The sequence below is a fragment of the Tiliqua scincoides genome, chromosome 9 (genome assembly GCF_035046505.1).
Source record: "Tiliqua scincoides isolate rTilSci1 chromosome 9, rTilSci1.hap2, whole genome shotgun sequence".
NCBI lineage: Eukaryota > Metazoa > Chordata > Lepidosauria > Squamata > Scincidae > Tiliqua > Tiliqua scincoides.
In genome coordinates, this window is record NC_089829.1 from 46,147,375 (window position 1) to 46,166,261 (window position 18,887).

General features: G+C 48.2%; 1 protein-coding gene across 1 annotated transcript; it reads left to right on the forward strand.

Moving 5' to 3' along the window:
- Positions 1–1,420: 1,420 nt before the first annotated feature.
- Positions 1,421–16,906, forward strand: LOC136660684 (galanin receptor type 1-like). The gene is made up of 3 exons (XM_066637991.1): positions 1,421–2,098; positions 2,992–3,057; positions 16,589–16,906. The coding sequence occupies exons 1-3, from the start codon at positions 1,421–1,423 to the stop codon at positions 16,904–16,906; spliced, it is 1,062 nt and encodes a 353-aa protein (XP_066494088.1).
- The last annotated feature ends 1,981 nt before the right edge of the window (positions 16,907–18,887 follow it).

Genomic DNA, 18,887 nt, shown 5'->3' on the forward strand with positions numbered 1-18,887 from the left:
CCAAAAAAAGGCGAACTTGGACATAGGTGTTAAGAGAAGGAAAAGTGTGTAAGTTACAAGTCGTGTCTTGATATTCACTGATTTGGCTGATTCATTTCAAAATGCAAGGGGAAAAAAGCAACCAAATTCACAATGTTAAACCACACTGGTTTCTTGCTCCTTCGTTGGCATCCCAGAATGCATCAGTATAGAATTAAACCTGTTGAATGCGATATAGCATCTATACCAATGCATTCTGGGGTGCCAATGGAGGAGCAAGAAACCTGGATCTTTAAAGCTATTTTTTCACTGATTTGGTGTCCGCTGATTTTTTTTATCCACTGAGGATTCTGGAACACCAAGCCTTAGGGTGCTTCAAGCCTTAGGGTGCAAAGATACCAAGACCTGACTAAAGAAGTGCTCTGTGCAACTTGAAAACTTACAGTCCTAGACTTCTAATGCAACTGATCTAATGAAAAGCTACAACTGACACTCACTATTGTATTTTGTCAATCTATCCTTTCTTCCAAGGAATTCAGGGAGCCTTTCCCATGGTTCTCCCATTTTAACCTCCATTTTAGCCTTTAATAAGGTCAGCTAGACTGATAAAGTTTTGACAACGGTTACCAGTGAGTTTTCTGGTTGAACCACCTCTAGTGCTTTCTTTCATCCCACCCTTCCTTCAGGCTCAAAGTTTTGGGTGCTCTCTGGACAGCCTTGCTGTCTAACACATTGTCACATGAGACACTTAAAGCATTTCTGAGCTCTCTCTGTGTGTGTGTGTGTGTGTGTGTGTGTGTGTGTGTGTGTGTGTGTGTGTGTGTTTGTGTATGTGTGTGTGTTAACACAGCTTGGGATGTGCAGTTGAGCCATTTCAAAGCTATTTTTGCCTGCACAGTTTTTATTTTCACTGCAGATTTCACTGCAGGAGAAAATGGGGGGGGGGGGGGGACAATGCTGCGAGCATCATGTGTGAAAACACCCCAAGTATCATCACTGCTCAGTGAAGAGCTCTCTCCCCTCCCTCTAGCTACAGACTGAGAGAAGGAGGGGCTCCAAACAGCTCAGACGGACACTCTCGGTCCAGCTCACAAGCCACTCTTGCACAGCTTTCAACCAGCAGCCTTTTCAGCCTCAGACCTTGCTTAGCCCTGTCCTGATGCTGACCCTTGGATATCAGTGACAACTGGAAAAGGAGAGGAAAACCAGAAGACCCCAGTCTGGCTGCCTGGACAGACACCCTTTTGGGGGAACAGTGACCACTACTTTGGAGGTAGAGCAACCAGGATCCAACAGATCTCCAACCTGGAGGAGAAGCCTTCAGCATCAGGGCCCAGGACTCTGAAACTTCCAAACAAAGTGCACAGAGGGAGTTAGAACCGTTCACCTTGGTGGGTCCCATGAAGTGACCCAGCTCACTGGGGAAGCGTTCTTCTCCCTCATGACCAACACCACAGCTTGCGACAATGACTTTGAGACCGGGCTGTCCAACGCTTCGTTTTGTGAGTCGAGCACATCTGGAGGTGGCCCAGAGACTGTAATTGTACCTGTTCTTTTTGGGTTGATTTTCTTCCTGGGCATGGTGGGGAATACCCTGGTGCTGGTGGTCCTGGGACGTCTCCGACCAGGGGGGCAGCACTCGCGCAGCGCCACCAACATCTTCATCCTCAACTTGAGCATCGCGGACTTTTCGTTCCTCCTGTTCTGCGTCCCCTTCCAAGCCACTATCTACTCCCTGCCAGAGTGGATTTTTGGAGCCTTCTTCTGCAAGTGGGTGCACTACCTCGCCATGACTACCATGCTGGTGAGCATATTTACTCTGGTTGCCATGTCGGTGGACAGATATATTGCTGTGGTGCATGCCAAGCGCTCTCTGCGCATTCGCAGCAAGCGCAACGCCACCCTGGGTGTGGGCATCATCTGGCTGCTCTCTTTGCTCATTGCTGTCCCTGTAGCACAGCACCAGGTCCTCATGAGTGGGCACCAGCAAGCCCCCAACAGCTCCTTCTGCTGGGAACAATGGGCAAGCAATCCTACTGCCAAGCAGATCTACAAGGTGACTATTCTGGTGCTGGGTTATCTGCTGCCCCTGCTGCTCATCACTTGTTGCTATGCCAAGGTAAGAGGGAATGTGGGGGACAGATGGACATAGAATTGGAATAGGACTCCAAGGCTCTTCCCATTTATGGTTTCATTTAGAACCTCCTCCTTTGATGGCCAGGCTGAGCCTTGGAACAGATGAAGTGATAACGGAGAAGACAGTGTCCCTGAGCTCACACAGAGTACCTTTCTCTCACTACTAAATACCACTGTCTGTCCACTCTCTGAACTACGGAACTTCATTTTTTGCCTTCCCAGTTGAGAAAGGACCTCCCCTTTCTCAAGAGAGAAATGGAGAAGGTACTTTCAGAGCCACAGGTGACTGTCTTAATTCGTGGCCCGTAGCCGGCCATGCCCAAGAAGCTGAGTTAACGTCTGGTATAACAGGTAGCCCTTCACACTGTACATTGCATACACGACATTAATTGCCTGTTTACAATGTCCTGTACCTGCTGTTTTCTAAAGGTAATTTAAAGTTTGTGGGAGTCCTGGATGAATTTCTTCTGTTGACAATAAATAAAGTTGATGGTTTTGGTTTGGTTTTGTTTTAATAACAAAACAAATCACAGGATTTTTGAACTCTGTAGGGAGCTAAATGCAAAGAAAACCATGAATACAGGTGATCACCTCTACATCAACCATGGGCTGTTGTTTTACAAATGGTGGTAAAAAGAAAAACCATCTTTTGCCCTCACTGCTGGTCTTGCAATTGCAGCTTCTTTGAGGAGCTCCTTCCTATTAAACAGTCTGTGCGCCTTAAGTTTGGCCACTCCCTTTCTTTATTACAGAATTAGGAAGTGGGCTTTGGAGTTTGATTGTAATCATTAGACCAGCTCTTTACAACTCCCTGCACAATCCTGCCATACAAAATGCACATCATGCACTAAAGCTCCATATTCTCTGTTTCCTTAGGTTTTATACCATCTTCATAAAAAGGTGAAGAATATCTCCAGGAAGTCAGAGAGATCAAAAAGAAAGGTAAGGTTAAAAGGAAGAAAAATTAAAGCACCAGCCTAACCACCGGGAACATGGAGATGTTTGGGGATTTAGAAAAGCAACTACTAGAACAGGGGTGTCCTAAGTTTTGGGCAGGAGGGCCACATTATCTCTCTGACACTGTGTCAGGGGCAGGGGAAAAAAAGAATTAACGTACATTTAAAATTTGAATAAATTTACGTAAGTTTACATAAATGAATATATTAAAGATGAATTTGTATGAATGAATGAAGGTCTTGCAATAGCTCAAGGCCTATAAAAGGCCTGGCACAAAGCAAGGCTGGCCTTTCCTTTACTGCTGGTACTGCATCCCAGACGTGAAACAGCAAGCAGTGGAGGGAGCCCTCATCCCACAGCTCACGCGAGAGGCCAAACAGTTGCCCTCACACTGAGAGCAGTTGCATCAGGCCAGTGTGGGCTCCAACAAATTTCCAGAGGGCCAGAAACCTGTTGGAGACTGGGGGCTTTCTGAGGGTCGCATTGAGAGGCCTTGAGGGCCGTGAGTGGCCCCAGGGCTGGGGTTTGGGCACTCCTGTACTAGAATATTCTGTGAGCCAGGGTCAAAAGTGTAATTGGTGCAACAGCTCTCTAACCTGTGATGCTTCCTTGCAGGCAGTGGTGTCACCAGGATTTGCATCACCTGGTGCAGGAGGCCTGCGCATCACCCTATGCAGTGGGCGGGGCAACACCCCAGATTGTGGGCGTGGTGATGTTCCATTGCCTGCCCCCACTGGTTTTTTGGCAGTACTTTTTGATAAAACACAGATATTTCAATGTGGTTTGTTTCATTGCATTCTGCATGAAATTACGCATTGATTGATATATAACATGATGGGATTATTCCTCCAAACTCTGATTTTAGTGATTTTGAAAACTTGTGGAGTCACACACACACACACCCGTGTCAACTTACTAACACCTTATTGCATCAGTTCTCATACTTTTAGCACTGGGACCCACTTTTTAGAATGACAGGACCCATTGGAAGTGATGTCATGGCCAGAAGTGACATCATCAAGCAAATTAAAATAATTATAAATAGTTAAATTAAAATAAAAGAAATAATTAAATAAGGGGGAGCCAGCCCTGTTCCACCAAGTGAGTTTTCTCTGTGGTCTGCCTTCAATAACACCCCCCTCCCCAAAAAAAATCAGTGAGATCTTCAGCCCTCCCCAGTGCCCAGTTTAAAGTCCTTCTATTTCAAGCTCATCAATACAAAGACCCACCTGACTTTACAAGTCTGAGAGCCCAATCCTATGCCTGTCTACTCAGAGGTAAGTCCCATTAGAGTCAGTTGGGCTTACTCCCAGGAAAGTGTGGGTAGGATTGGGCTGTGAGGGAATCTTTGCAAGTGCAAAATAGAAAACTTTCCCCTTACCAGTTCAAGCCTCTTTGTTGGTCCTTTCTAGTGGGAGGGGAGGCTGCTTTCTGGGGCTTTTGTTGCACTCCAGTCCCATTGGATCGGGACCATTCTGATGTCCTCATATTCTTTGCCTGGCCTGACCACCAGCCAAGGCACGTCTGCCTACTCGCGAGTAAACACGACGTGAGGCTGCTTCGCTTCCCATTGGGCTCCATAGACTCACATCTGGGGGGGAGGGACCTCCTCCTCAGGTGTTTTTGGGGCTGCACTCATTGGATCAGGACCATTCTGACGTCCTTGGAGTCCTCTCAGCCTGCCCTTTGGACTAAGGCAAGTGCGCCTACCCGCAAGTAAACGCAGCCACGTGGTTTTGCTTGCTTTCCATAGGGCTAAATAGGGACCTTCTTCTTGGGTGTTTTTTGGGGGCTGCATTTACTGGATCGGGACCATTCAGGTGTGGTTGGAGTCCTCTCAGCCAGCCCTTTCCAACGGACTATGGCACGTACGCCTACTCACGAGTAAACACGCGATACGGCTCGCTTTCACTTTCCATAGGGCTCCATGCATTTTTTCCTTCTGGTTTTTTGGCCATAACTTTTGAAGGAAAGGAGCGATCCCAACGAGGTTTTCTGCATTGTGTTCCACCGGAAATTCCGCATCCAACGGTGTATGACATGACATGGTAGCTCCTCACCCCACTATGTTAGTGCGCCGCCACCCCGCCAGGATGCGTCACCTGGTGCGGCCTGCACCCCCCACACCCCCCTAGCGACGCACTGCTTGCAAGCCTGTAGAAATCTGCACCCCTGCTGCGCTGTTGACTGAATCACCAACTCTTCACAGCTGCTTGTTTCTTAGGGGCTTGATCAGTTTCCTTCACAGCAGCATACAGGAAGAAGGCATAGTAACCAAACTGTCACAGATGGTTCTCCTACCAGCCAGGCACCGCAGGTGGCTTCCTTTAGGCTTCTGTGAAATTTCATTTGCTTTTCTGCGACAGACGGCAGCTTCTTCAGGTTACACTTGTGGCTCCCAAAGCAGGTTGACAGAAGGTTCTATGGACATCTACTCAGAAGTAAGTCCCATTGTGTTCAATAGGGCTTACTCCCAGGTAAGTGTGGATGGGAATGCAGCCTGAGTTAATTTTTTTTGCAGTATCATTCCAGCTCTGACACTTGGGTGTCAGAGCTCTGTTAACCTGGGAGGAAGGTTTTCCCAAGGTGGCCTCCTTCAGTCCGAGCTCTCTAGCTCTGAGTGATGGCAGCAAAAACTACCTTTCTCCAGTCTAATCCCAGGCTACCCAGTAAAAAGAGTGAAGCAAAGAGCAGGGCAGTGGATACTGCTGAGAGATACTTCACCTCTTCATCTTCGTTGAAGGAGCGATAAACTCTATAGGTCAAATGTCATCTGATTACTAAGCTAGATTTATTTTTATGATCAGGAGCAGTGCCAATCATAGAGGAGGAGAGGCAGGGTTTCTACTGCTGCCTACAGAGAGTAGATTTTTCACTTCTTTCTCTCATAAACCTGGGCCAGGCTTCTGTAATCGTCACTATCCCGGCATCCTTTCAGCTCCTGGCTTTAAAACCTGTAAAGGAGGAAACATAAGGGGATTGATGGTATTAAAGAAATAAAATGCCTGGATGGAAGCCTGATTGCCTCTCCTGCACTGTGCGGGATCATAAGTCCTTGGGCTGATGTGTGCACTGTCACCTTTCATGCGAGGAAACCTGCCACCTGTGCACAGCCTGGTCAGCTTTTCTGGCTGGGTACCATTGATAATGCCCTGCTGGAGAAGCAAAGATGGAACCAGGCAGCAGGCGGGTGAGAGTCCTTCTTTAATGCCACCTCTGTAACAGCATATGGCTGCATAAAGGGAGACATGCCTCTGTCTGCTTCCCAGTCACAATTGGGGGGGGGGGGTAGCTGAATGCACATCTGCTCTCCAAAGCATGGACAGCAGAACACCGAGAGGCCTTTGGAGGGCTGATTACCTTGGGGCCCAAAAAAGCTGAAGCCACAACTGTACTCTAGCCAGCGCTGGCCTCCTGATGCCAAATGCTTGCTCCCTGTACCTGATGATGTGCTAGCCTCTGCCCCTCCCTTTCTCCAGTGTTTTAACTCAGAACTCCCCTCCACATTTTCTTTACCTCTCTGTCCCCCTCGACAGAAGAACACCATCCAATCACCTCCCCCTCGACATGGTATGCAGCGCAGCCTCTATTGGTGCAACTGCATGCTATAAGGTGGCAGAAGATAGAATTGGACTGTTAGTGGAGCACAAGGAAAACAGGAACCAGCAGTCAGTGGTGTGGCTAGAGGGGGTGCAAAGTACTAAGTTTTGCAGGAAGCCTCACTGCGGCGTGCAAGCAGCCCTACCCCTTCGGAGCCATTCCAGGTGGAGGGAGCAAAACGGAGGCTCCACTTTTCCTCTACCTCTCTGTCCTTCTCTTCTTTTCCCAAGCCAGGGAGTAGCAGGAGGAGGAAAAGCAAGTAAGAGGACAAAGGTGGACATCCCCCACCAATGTACTACCTGATACATCAGCTTCAGTTGGCCTCATAGATGGGCCAGCCCTGTATCAAAGACATGGCAATCCTACTCCTCGCTAAGTGGACATGGACCAGGCAGGTAAAATGGTCAGAATTCAAGATGTGTATTAACAGGGTGGGTGGGAGGCAAACCAAAGATGGAGAGCAGCAGAAGAAATAGATTACCAAGAAGACACTGATCCTTTGCAAATGACAATGGAGTGTAATGCCCTTGCATTGGGATAAATGGATAAATGGATAAATGCCCTTCTCCAGCAGAGCATTATCAGTGGCGCCCAGCCAGGAAAGGCTAACAAGGAGGGTACAAAGCAAGCTGAAAAGAAGCACTCAGACTTGACACAACTAAACTAGATCCATTTTCTATCTTGATTTGTTCAAGCTGTGCCAGGTTCCACTTCCCTCACTCAAAGACGTTTAAGGGAGTGGGCACAACTCATACCAAGCATCTAATGCCCTTTTGCTGGACGAGGGTAACTGTGTGCATGGGGGTGGGGGGGTCAGGCTCCTGGTTTTATGACCTGGCAGTGGCGTAGCGGCATAGCTAACCAGGCAGTGGTGTAGCTTGAGGGGGCACAAAGCACTAAGTCTTGCAGGGAGCCTCACTGCAATGTGCATGGGACCCCTCCCCCTCTCTTTTGGAGCCATTCCAGGTGGGGGGAGCAAAACGGAGGCATTCACCTCCATCCGGAATGGCTCCGAGGGGGAGGGGACCCATGCACATTGAGGCTCCCTGCAAGACTTAGTGCTTTTTACCCCCTTAAGCTATGCCACTGTAGCCAGGTAACCTCTGGATATCAGTGATGGGAGAATGTCACTTGGGACCCTGAATTTCTCCCTCTTGAGAATCAGGTGGGCTTCCAGGGCCAATGAACTGGCTCAAGGCTTCTCCCTGTCTATGGACAAGGGGAAGATGCTCTTGGAAGAAAAGAGGGGCTGCTAAGCAAAGGATAATGGAATTTTGCATCTGGATGACTCAGTGACAGGATGAAGTGTTAAAAAGCTTCTGGGGGCCTAAATTGGTTCAAAATAGGTGAGAGAACGGGCAAAAATAGGCAAGAGCAATAGGGGATTTTATCACAGAACCCAAATTAATGTCAGATTTAGTTTTGACAGAAGTGGGAAGTGAGAGGGCATCCCGGGGGGGAGAGAAAATGGTTTGCTGTCTGTCTGTGCTGATATGCAAATATGAACAACTTACTTGCATCTTCCTCATCTCAAGACAGTGTCCGCCTGGATAATGTTATCGCTGATAAGCCTACAATCCGGGTAAACGGACAGTACTCTGGAAATTATGATGAGAAAGCCTCTCATTTTCTTTAAAAGTTCTGCTGTGGCTGAATCAGACTTTCAAACACGCAACTAGGAATAAAAATGGAAAGGAGCAAGAAAAGAGATTTCATCACATTTTAAAATAAATGCTCTTATCGTTTTGTCAGCTCATAAGAGGGGAAGATGCTTGATCACCATCCCCAGGACAGTTGCTGGATTCAAAGGTCCTCCTTGGCGCTGTATGCCGAAGTACGTAGTGCACAGAAAAGTGCAAAATTGCACGTCTGTAGTCCAAGCAGTTCTTGTACAGTTTCAGAGAAGAGGCCAACCTGGGCATGCGCTGGGGCCCATGAACTCTCAGAGATCTTGCAGCCTGCCCCATCCTGAGTCAATGGACTCCTAGCCCTAGTTTGTTCTCCAACAGAAGTCTCACCTCCAGGGTTCATTGCTGAGTCTGACCACATCTGTTGCTGGGGAAGAGAGAAAAGGGAGTGCCAGAGTGAAGATTTCCCTCAGTTCCCCAGCACTAAGGTCACTGCCAAAGAGCAAGCCAGGGTGGGGTGTAAAGAATTGCCTGTACTCAGGACTTCAGTCACCATCACCTGCCCAGCCCACAGATAAGCTTGTGACTGGGCCAAGCCTGGGAAGCAGGGCATTCCAGGGGCAATCATGAGTGCATGCAGTCTGCGTGCCAGGGTCAGCCAAGGCCTCCTGACAGCTGAGGCAGCAAGCTGAGTGTAGCCCTCTCCCCACTGATGTGCCAGCTTCTGTTCTTCCCCATTTCCGCCTGAGGAGAAGTGGAGGCAAGTGGGCTTTTGTCCACCAGTTTGCCTTCACTCTTCCTCTTCCTGGAATGGAAAAGGAAAAGGGGGTTGAAGCGGAAGTGTCAAGAAGAACAGTGGGCTAGAGTGTCAGAGATGCTCACCACTCTCCTCCACACTTCCTCTTCCACTCTGTCCTCTCTTCCTTTTCCAATCCAGGGAGTAGTAGAGGTTGTACATCACTAGGGAAGGGGGGAGGAAGTCGCATTTGGCATGCTGCCTGAGGCACTGGGCAGGCCCTGAACCTGATCATGGAAAAAGGTGGAGGGGGGTATTCAAATGTAAAGTCGATATTTTGATTATAGTCTTAATCAGGTAGACCACAGCTTCGATACAAGGACATCTGCAAGAGGGATCTGAAGGCCTTAGGAGTGGACCTCAACAGGTGGGAAACCCTGGCCTCTGAGCGGCCCGCTTGGAGGCAGACTGTGCAGCATGGCCTTTCCCAGTTTGAAGAGACACTTTGCCAGCAGTCTGAGGCTAAGAGGCAAAGAAGGAAGGCCCACAGCCAGGGAGACAGACCAGGGACAGACTGCACTTGCTCCCAGTGTGGAAGGGATTGTCACTCCCGAATCGGCCTTTTCAGCCACACTAGACGCTGTTCCAGAACCACCATTCAGAGCGCGATACCAGAGTCTTTCGAGACTGAAGGTTGCCAACTACCGTAGTCTTAATGAGGTGTGGCTGTGGGGACAGTCATGAATGACCTCTTGCCCTGCAAAATCTCCCACCACAGCCCTGGTGTTAAACCATTGCTTCAGTTCCCCAGAGGAGAGCCGGAAGCAGACCAATTTCTGTGGTTACAAATGCAAAGTCTTGCTATAACCAGCATTGGTGAATCGATGGTTGCTTGGGCCAAAAGGCACCCTTCCTGTTGCCTTATTTTTAGATCTCCCTTTAAGGACTCAGGGGTGGACTCCAACCCAAGTAAACAATTGCACAGCCAGAGAAAGAGCGAGGAGAAATGACCAATGAAACAGCCCAGCAAGCCACATTACCAGGCTTTTGGCAGATATATGTGTCCTGTACTCAGCTGTCAAAGTGCTTTTCCATGAAAAACAAATTAATTGAAGGGAGGAATAAGCTTTAAAACCAAAGCAGCCAATGCAGAAGAAACAGTAAACACATGATTTGCAACGTGCCCTGGAGAAAAGAAGAGAACCAGGATTTCCAGAAGTGAAAAGTCAGAGAGAAAGAAAAGCACCTAATTAACCTGTGGAATTCACTGCTACATGAGGTTGTGATAGCCCCACAGATTCAGTTGGCTTTAAAGAGGGATTAGACACATTTGTTGGAGAGGAGAACCAATAGCTATCAGTCAGCAACTATATGAAATCTTCCCCTTTGGAGACAGTATATCACTGAATACCAATTGCTAGAGAACAACTGTGGGAGGGATCTGTCCCCTTCATTGGCTTCTGAAAGAGGCGAGTAGTCAAGGGAGAGCAGGAGGAGAGGAACTCCAGGCATGACCCCATACAGCCACAGCCGTGATATCAACAAGGGCCGAGCTGAGAAGCTGCTTCAGGCTCAGTAAGAGGTAAGCTGTTATGCTGTGATTCAGCTGAAGCAGCTCTGCTGGCTGCCTCTGTGTGCAAAAGGAGCAGACTTGGAGCGGACTGTGTGAAAGGTGCACTTGCGCCACAAGGTCCTTTTTCACAGGATGGGTCCCTGTTTGCAGGTGAGGACTGCATGTCCCCATTCGCACCATGTCCCCACCCACAAGGCAGTGTCCCACTCAGGTGCCCCACCAGCACAGCTTTGCATTGACTGGAGTGCAAAGAGCTACTGCCAGCTGTTCGAGGGATCCAAGTGATCTTAGGCAGGATCTAATTCTTGAAAACAGTCCGTGTTTTGTCCATTGATTCCTGGTGTCATTTCTTTTTCCAGCTTCTGATGTCTTGCTGGTTATCTGGTTGAATGTCTTTGTGATGTTTTGTTTTCCTGGCTCCCGACTTCCCCCTGCCAAACCCACAGTGCCTTTAAATCCCAGCTAGTGTGTTGCTGGATGTTCTGCTGCAAATGCCCCAAGCTTCACTCCCACCATTGTTCCCCACAGCCACTGAAAAGAAGTCTCAGCAGTGTGTTGCTTTGCAGCCTATTCGGCCCTCAATGACTCAATGCGCTTTGTGCCACATTGAGTGCATCCAGGACAAAATACTTGGATTCACAGAGGTAACCAAGAGCAACATAATTAAAGTGTATTTCCAACAGCACTTTATTGTTGGAGGTGCCCATCTGAGGCTTGCACTTCTGCAGTTATGTTTGGAGGCCACACCAAACTCAGACCCAGCATTATGGCTGAGCATCCAAGTGGAGACGGGGTCAAAAGGGGAATGACAGTGATACTGAGGGGTAGAAAAAGGGTTAGAAGTCCAAAATTCCCCTCCTAACTGGTTGCCGAGATAATGCTTTTCACTGCCATGTACATAACACCAATCTTCTAATTAAGGGTCAAACTGGGTATGTACCCAGGGCCAGCCCAAGACCTGTTGACACCTGTGGCAGCATCGATGATGCTTCCCCCTTTAACCAATGGTGTGCCATCCTCTTCCTCTCCCATTCTACAGTATTCCAGCTCAACACTCTTCCCCCTCCACATTTCCCCTTTTCCTTCTCAATCCAGGAAAAGGAAGGAGAAGGGAGAGCAATGAGGAAGGTGGACAGGGATGGATGTTCCACCAAACATCCAGGGAGGCTACTGCTTAGGTTGGCCTAATGGATGAGCTGGCCCTGTGTGCACCTAATTGCGCAATGTGGCTTGATGGGGGGGTAGTTTTATTTACAAATAGCTCTGGGATGTGTGTGTGAGAAACATGGACAAACTGTGGCAAGAGCAAAGAGGCAAAGCCTGTTTGGGGTATCCTGATAGTGCGCTATGCCCTCCTCCCCTCCATGGCTGGGCACAGGGGCGGTGCCGGGGAGTAAATCTATCCATCACCAGATGTGGCCACTAGTTTGCATGACTTTAAAGGAGGACTGGACAAATTCATGGGGGACGGGCCTCATCTATGTGCCATCTCCTTCTTCAGCAGCAGCCTGCCTCTGAATGGTCAACTGCAGGGCAAGGAAAGATGCCCACCTTTCTCTCTTGCTGGTGGGCTTCACTGGTGGGCCACTGTGGGAAACGAGATGCTGGTCTAGATAGAACTTAGGCCTGGCCCTGTAGGGATCTTCCTGTATTGTTAGGAGCCTTGACGGACCTCCTCTGGCTTCTGCTAACCAAGAACAACAAATCTCGAATCACAAGGTGATGCTCGAGCTTCAGCCTCATTCCCAAGGGCTTCTGTGCATCAACTCCTCCAGGAATCAAGTTGATTAGGGAAGCAGAAGAAACTGCCTTACACGGACAGTTCCTTCTTCCCTCTTGTCTTAGCCAATTGGTTGCTCACCAGAGATCGTGAAATGCGCCTGCTCCACTGCTGGGTCACAGTCCTACTGCAAAGGGGGGAGTGCACTGCACTGCTGTGCAGCTGCCACAAAGTGCCCCAGATTGTGCAGAGGATCAGGGCTGCAATCCCAGCTCTTGGGCAGGATATCAGGGCTCAGCTGTAGGCCTCCTGATGGCCCTGGAGCTTGGCTCCTTCCTGACTTGGCCGGTCCCTGTTGCTGCCTCTATTCAAACCTTTGTGTGGGCGTAGAGCAGCTAAAGTCTCACAAGGTACCCATAATAAGAAATAAGAGTCCATTATCAAGTATACATCTACACACAAGAAAATACTGTCACAGGTTGGTGGTCAGAAATGCTGGCCAACTGTTGCTTTTAGTAGGCTAGAATTATCTTTAGTGGTCCCTTAATGGAGCTTAATGAAGCTTAAATAGGCCTTTAATGGAGATTTCCCTAGAAATTAGAGGCTGATGGAATTTTGGTAACTCCTCCCTGAGAGTGAGGGGGAGGTGAAGGATTATTCCCTCCTTCCTCCCCTCCCCTCCCTTCCCTCTCTGTGTTGAAAAAGAGCACTAGGCTGCCAGTTTCTGGAAGGCTGTGTACTTTGAAGCAGACAGAAGCAGGAAGATGAAGGCTGGCCCATCCATAAGGCCAACTGAAGCTGCTGCATCAGGCAGCAGATTGTTGGGGGGGGGGCACTCTTCACTTCTTGCCTTTACTGCTTTTCCTTCTACTCACTGGATTGGAAAAAGAAAAAGGGGGCAGAGAAAAAAGAAACGTGGAGGGAAGACATTGGAGAGTAGGAGAAGAAGAGGCTGGCATATCAATGATATCATTGGGTATAGGAGGCAGCATTAAGCATGTTGCTTCAGGCATCAGGAGGTCTTGGTCTGTCCTGGGCAGATGTGATTTGAGTCGGGAGCTGAAATGGAAAGTAAGAGAAGGAGCCAGCAGACAGCAGTGCCAGCCACCCCCAGAGACCCCTGAGCCGCATGTAGTCAGTTGTCACTTCCAGCAGTGTTCCAAGCAAAGTACATGCTTGCAGCCATAGTTTGCTCAAGGAGTGAACTTTCAGAGGATAAGCCTCATTGTGTTTTCTGCTATTCCTGCAGGAACAGTGGTGTAGCTCGAGGCATAGCTTGAGTAGCAAAGCAGTACGTTTTGCAGGGAATCTCACTGCAGTGTACAAGGGGCCCCTTCCCTTCAGAGCCGTTCCAGGCAGTGGGAGCAAAATGGAGGTGGAGGCCTTCTGGGAGTGTTCCAGGGAGGCCTTCTGGGCACTCATCTGCTTTCTTCCCCCTGCCTGGAATGGCTCCAAAGGCGAGAGGGAGGGGCCCCTTGCATGCTGCAGTGAGGCTCCCTGCAAAACGCAGCACATTGCACCACCTCTGGCTATGCCACAGTACAGGAATACTTGCCGGCATTTGTGCCAACTTTGTAAGTTGCGCTTGACAGTGCTCCCCGGCCAGTTGCTTGCAGTGCATAGGGCTGAGTGTTTGCAAATGCTCACTGTATTTTGGTTTTAGGGTGAATTTGTCCAGAAACTATAAGCAAAGAAGAGAAAATAAACCAGCTTACATTCTTCTTTTGGGCTGTGGCTTGAAAGAGCAGAATTAATAGATTTGCTGCCTGCCAAGGGAACTAATTAATGAGGTGTTAGCCATGTCTGAACTTCAGGCAGCTTACTCAACCGATGGTCAGTCTCAACAGGCGGCTCAATCCATGCTTGCAGAGTCCTGTGTGCTCAGGATATGAGTCATTTTTGTGAGCAATGGGAGAGTCTAAGAGTCCATGCTTGCAACTGCCTAGGCTAGTGTAGTGGTCGCTGTGGCAGCTCTACCCTCAGGTAGGATTGTGCAATAAGGCTACAATCCTACTGACACGAACCTGAGAGTGACAGTGCCATCCCATACACACTTACCTTGGAGTAAGCCCCATTGAACAAAGTAGGACTTACTTCTGAGTGAATCTGCATAGGCTTGTGTACAAATTTCATTTAATGCGGTAGAACTTACTTCTAAGTAAATATACCTAAAGTGTGTCATAAGGCTGTTTGAAATAGTGATCCAGGCTGATTTGGTGCAAGGAAACCAATTAATTGGAGCCATATTACATGCAGGATTTTTCCATAAGGGTCAAATTAGACATATGCACACGTTCATGAGACTGACTAGGGTGGACTCCACAGATGAGTGATTCTGGGGCCACTTGCCTCTGTTCACCCACTTCTGTTGTTGGGAACAAATCTCCAACAATGCCTTCATTTTGGGCATCAACCCTGTGCATAAAGGTATAGCACTCATACATGATCTTATCATGGTGTGCCTTCACACTTACACATAGGGAGTTATCAAGACCTTTCAAGGGGAGTGAATGCCAGATTAAATCTAGGGTTGGCCTATGTAGCGCTTTCTCCCATTTGACTCTGAAATAAGGATCTTTTTACACCTTCCAGTGCAGAAAACAATTCTCTACATGTGGGAGATCAACACTTTAATGTTCTTCTTTCAAACTGGGTGACTCAAAAGATGTTCACAGAGGCCAACAAGGCCCACGCTGGCATATAGAAATTGTGTGTGTGTGTGGGGGGGGGGGGGGGCTAGTGCATCTTTGATTCTAGTCCTGAGAAAAAGATTTTGCATTCTATTCTTCTTTGACCACACAACTATCACAGACTTTCTTACTTTGCAGCACTCATGTTTGAACTGGAGAAGTTCTGGGGAAGAGAACAGGGCATTTTACTTTCACATTCTTGCTGTCTCTTGTTTCCTACCAGATTTGGAAGTTCTCATAGGCCAGATTTGCAGGGATGGGCACTCAACTCAGGTCGACTCAACTCAAGCTGTGCAAAAACACTGTTTTGGACAACTCAAGGCGACTTGAGTCTTGAACCTCACTGACCCCCGACTCAACTCTAAATGAGTCTAGACTCAAAATGACTCAGGTCCCTATCTTGAGTCCCTACTATGTGTGCACTCTTGCTTCTTTTTTTCTGCCACTTCTGTGTTGCACTGAAGACCTCATGGGCAATCTGGAAACCAGCCTTCAGACAAACAGCAGCAACAGACATGATGGGAGGAGGGTAGGTTGGTTCGAGAAGGCAGGGGCTGGGGGAGATTAAGGCAAGGAGGAAGGCATAGGTTTGCTGGAGGGGTTGGCATTGAAGTCATGCTCAAGGAAGCAAAACCCCTAATGAGATTTAAACACAACTGTGTTCCAATGCAGTTCAGAATCCATTGTACATAAGAACAGCTCTGCTGGATCAGGCCATAGGTCCAGCTTCCTGTATCTCAACTTGGTGCTGAATTATATACAACAATTTTGAAGGCAGTCACACTCTGGATACAAAGCAAGGGAGGGCACCAGGATGCAGGTCTCTTGTTATCTGGTGTGCTCCCTGGGGCATCCAGAGTGTGACTGCCTTCAAAATTGTTGTATATAATTCAGCACCAAGTTTGGAAGCCTGGTCTAGGTGAAGCCTGAGAGTTCCACTTTATCTTCTGTTCCCCTCTGGTTTGCTTTATTTATTAGAAATGTTTACGTGCAGACTTTCAGTCTCAGCTGACTGGGAGGTGGCTCATGACAGCAGATAAAAATACAGAAACAAACACAAATACATGAATTAAAAATGATCACTCAATAAAAACGAATTACAACAAATGGTGGCAAGCAAAAGCTCTTACTCCCTCTTGAAAATGGATCCTCGTGCCAAATCCGGTCAGGAAATTCAGAGAGGGAATCTGAGAGCTGGTGTAGTTTCCACTGAAAGGCTCTGTTCTGTGTTCCCAACCTCCCAGATCAGGAGGGAACATGAAGCAGGGCATCTGATGATGGTGGCAACGTGCAGGCAAATGGATGTGGATGTGAAAGAGGTTTAAAGGTAATTACCAGCACCTTGAATAGAGGAATTAAAGGAAATAAGATAATTATTTCGGCAGGTGATCTGGGATTTTTGCTCAACGTTTATTTGATTAGATCCTGCTTATCTGTTAGCTGCCGCAAGCATTCTGTTGAACTGGGAGGCTGAGATAGCCCCCACACACACCTGCACTATGCAGATAGATCACGTTTTCCGTGGACAACATTAATACATTGTTATGTGTACGTGTGCGTCTTTTGCAGACAGCCCAGACAGTGTTGCTGGTGGTTGCCGTGTTCCTGATCTCCTGGCTCCCTCACCACATCATCACCATGTGGGCAGAGTTTGGGCAGTTCCCCTTGAACAATATCTCCTTCACCTTCCGCATCATCTCTCACTGCTTAGCCTATGGGAATTCTTGCATCAACCCCATCATCTACGCTTTTCTGTCGGAGAATTTCCGCAAAGCCTGCCGGCAAGTTTTCACCTGCAGAAATCTCCTCCGGCCGACCCCAGCTGCGGAACTGGTGAGGATCCGCATGGAGAACTTTTCCACCACTCATTCCACGATGAATGTGTGACAAGTAACTGGAAACAGAAGTGCCATCAGAAGGAACGAACAGAAGAGGAGCCAAGGCAACTGAGAAACTTTGCGAGGGAACTGCACATCCAAGACAACAAACTTACTCTGGAAAACTCATCAGTCGTGTTCATGGTGGTGATATGAGCTTTGTGTTCTTCACCATGACTGCCTAGGCAATTGTGCATTCCTTGTGGCTTAACTTTCTGAGGCAATTCTGATATTGCATGGAAGGAAAGACAATGGAGGACTGACCTACATGTGCAGCGAAATGAGGTGGTAGAGTCCTATGCTGGTAAAAGGAACTGTACCACATCAGCCTCCTGGTGAAGAATTCTTTATTTTTGTTTAATTGCCCTAGCAGAAAAAAAACAAAAAAACTTCCCTGCAGTGAAAAAAACCCTGACACAATAAGGAACTGAGTGGACTAGAAACCTTTTCACTAATAAGCTAGTTTTGTTTTTTTGCCACAAACCAAATCCACAAAGCAAAGTATTCAAGAATATGATCCCCCCCCCCCGCAGCCAAAACTAGAACACTCCATTCTGCACTTCATGGACCCTGTCAACTTATTCTGCTGCATACGTAGATCAGCCAAAGTCAACTGTTTAGTTTTGAGGTTTAATTGCTAATGGAAAGGAACCTTTATGTACAAAATGGGTCTATTTGTAAAGGCAGAGGATTCAAAGGAAAAGACTGGAAGGGCACACCTGGAGCAGGGCCAGCCCAAGACTGGGCCCAGTCTTGGCACCTGAGGAGGTGTGTGAAGTGCTGCCACCAATTTACCTGGCAGTGCCCCAGTGGCTGCCTCTGCTTCTCTTGCTCCTTGGATTCAGAAAGGAATAGGGGAAGGGTGGAAGAGGAAGCACGGAGGAGTGGAGAACATCTGACATTCGAGCCTACCACTTTCCTCTCCTCCACACTTCCTCTTCTGCTCTTCTCCCCCCCCCTTTTGTAAATAAAAGAAGCAGGAGGGAGGTCTGCAGAGATGGGCAGAAGCAGACACTCTATCTAAGGCAGCAAATTTTAGCACACTGATAAGGCACTAAAATCAGGGCACACTTCACTTTGACAACTGACAAGGCACACCACACTGCCAGAGGGGGGGTCACATCCCCCAATGGCCCTATTAATAGATGATCCTCCCCCAAACTCCTGTAACACACCTACAGACCATTCGTGGCACTGCAATGTGCTGTGGCACACCAGCTGACAATCACTGGTCTATGTTGACTGTTTCAGTCAGGCCACTCTGACCTGGGGGCAAAGAATGTGCATTAAAATTTATTCTAAGGACCCACAGTCTTAAGGCCCACTCCAGGAATCCATTTAAAATTATTTGTGAAAAGCATCTTTGAGGTTGTCAAATGCCCATGACTGTGCAGTCCTCAGGAAAAGTTTTAAAACGCTGTGCCAAGCAAGGTGGATTCTGCGCGTGTCAGGGACATGGGCATCCTTTTGCTTTTGCATCACCCCTTCTGCAACATCTTCTCATCTGTACGAAGGAGCTGTGCTGGGTACAAAAGCTCTGCCCCCAGGCATTACAGCAGAGGCCTGTTGTAGCACAGCCATAGCAGAGAAATAGGGACAGCCCAGCCTGGCCATCAGGGGGTGGCCACATGGGGGATTGGCAGGGGATTCCGATGTCCTTCTGCCTGCCTGCAACTATCACTCCTTGTCCTCCCAGTCATGGAATTTGACAGAGAGAAATGGGGCAGAATATAGGAGAGTTTGACACTCTAGCCCAGTGGTTTTCAACCAGTGTGCTGTGAATGATCTGCAGGTGTGCCGTGGGAATTTGGGTGAGGGTCTTTTATTATTAAGTATTTTGGGGAATGTTAGCCCACCCCACCAGCAACCAGCATGGTGTGCCCTGTTGACTATCAAAAAGCTGATGTGTGCCTTGACAGTTTTAGCATTTTGTCAGTGTGCCCTGAGCTGAAAAAGATTGAAAATCGGTCAAGCCCAACACTCTCCACACT

Coding starts and splice junctions, on each gene's coding strand:
- LOC136660684 (XM_066637991.1), top strand. CDS start 1,421: ATGACCAACACCACAGCTTGCGACAATGACTTTGAGACCGGGCTGTCC. Junction 2,099..2,991: donor TCACTTGTTGCTATGCCAAG/GTAAGAGGGAAT, acceptor CTGTTTCCTTAG/GTTTTATACCATCTTCATAA. Junction 3,058..16,588: donor CAGAGAGATCAAAAAGAAAG/GTAAGGTTAAAA, acceptor CGTCTTTTGCAG/ACAGCCCAGACAGTGTTGCT.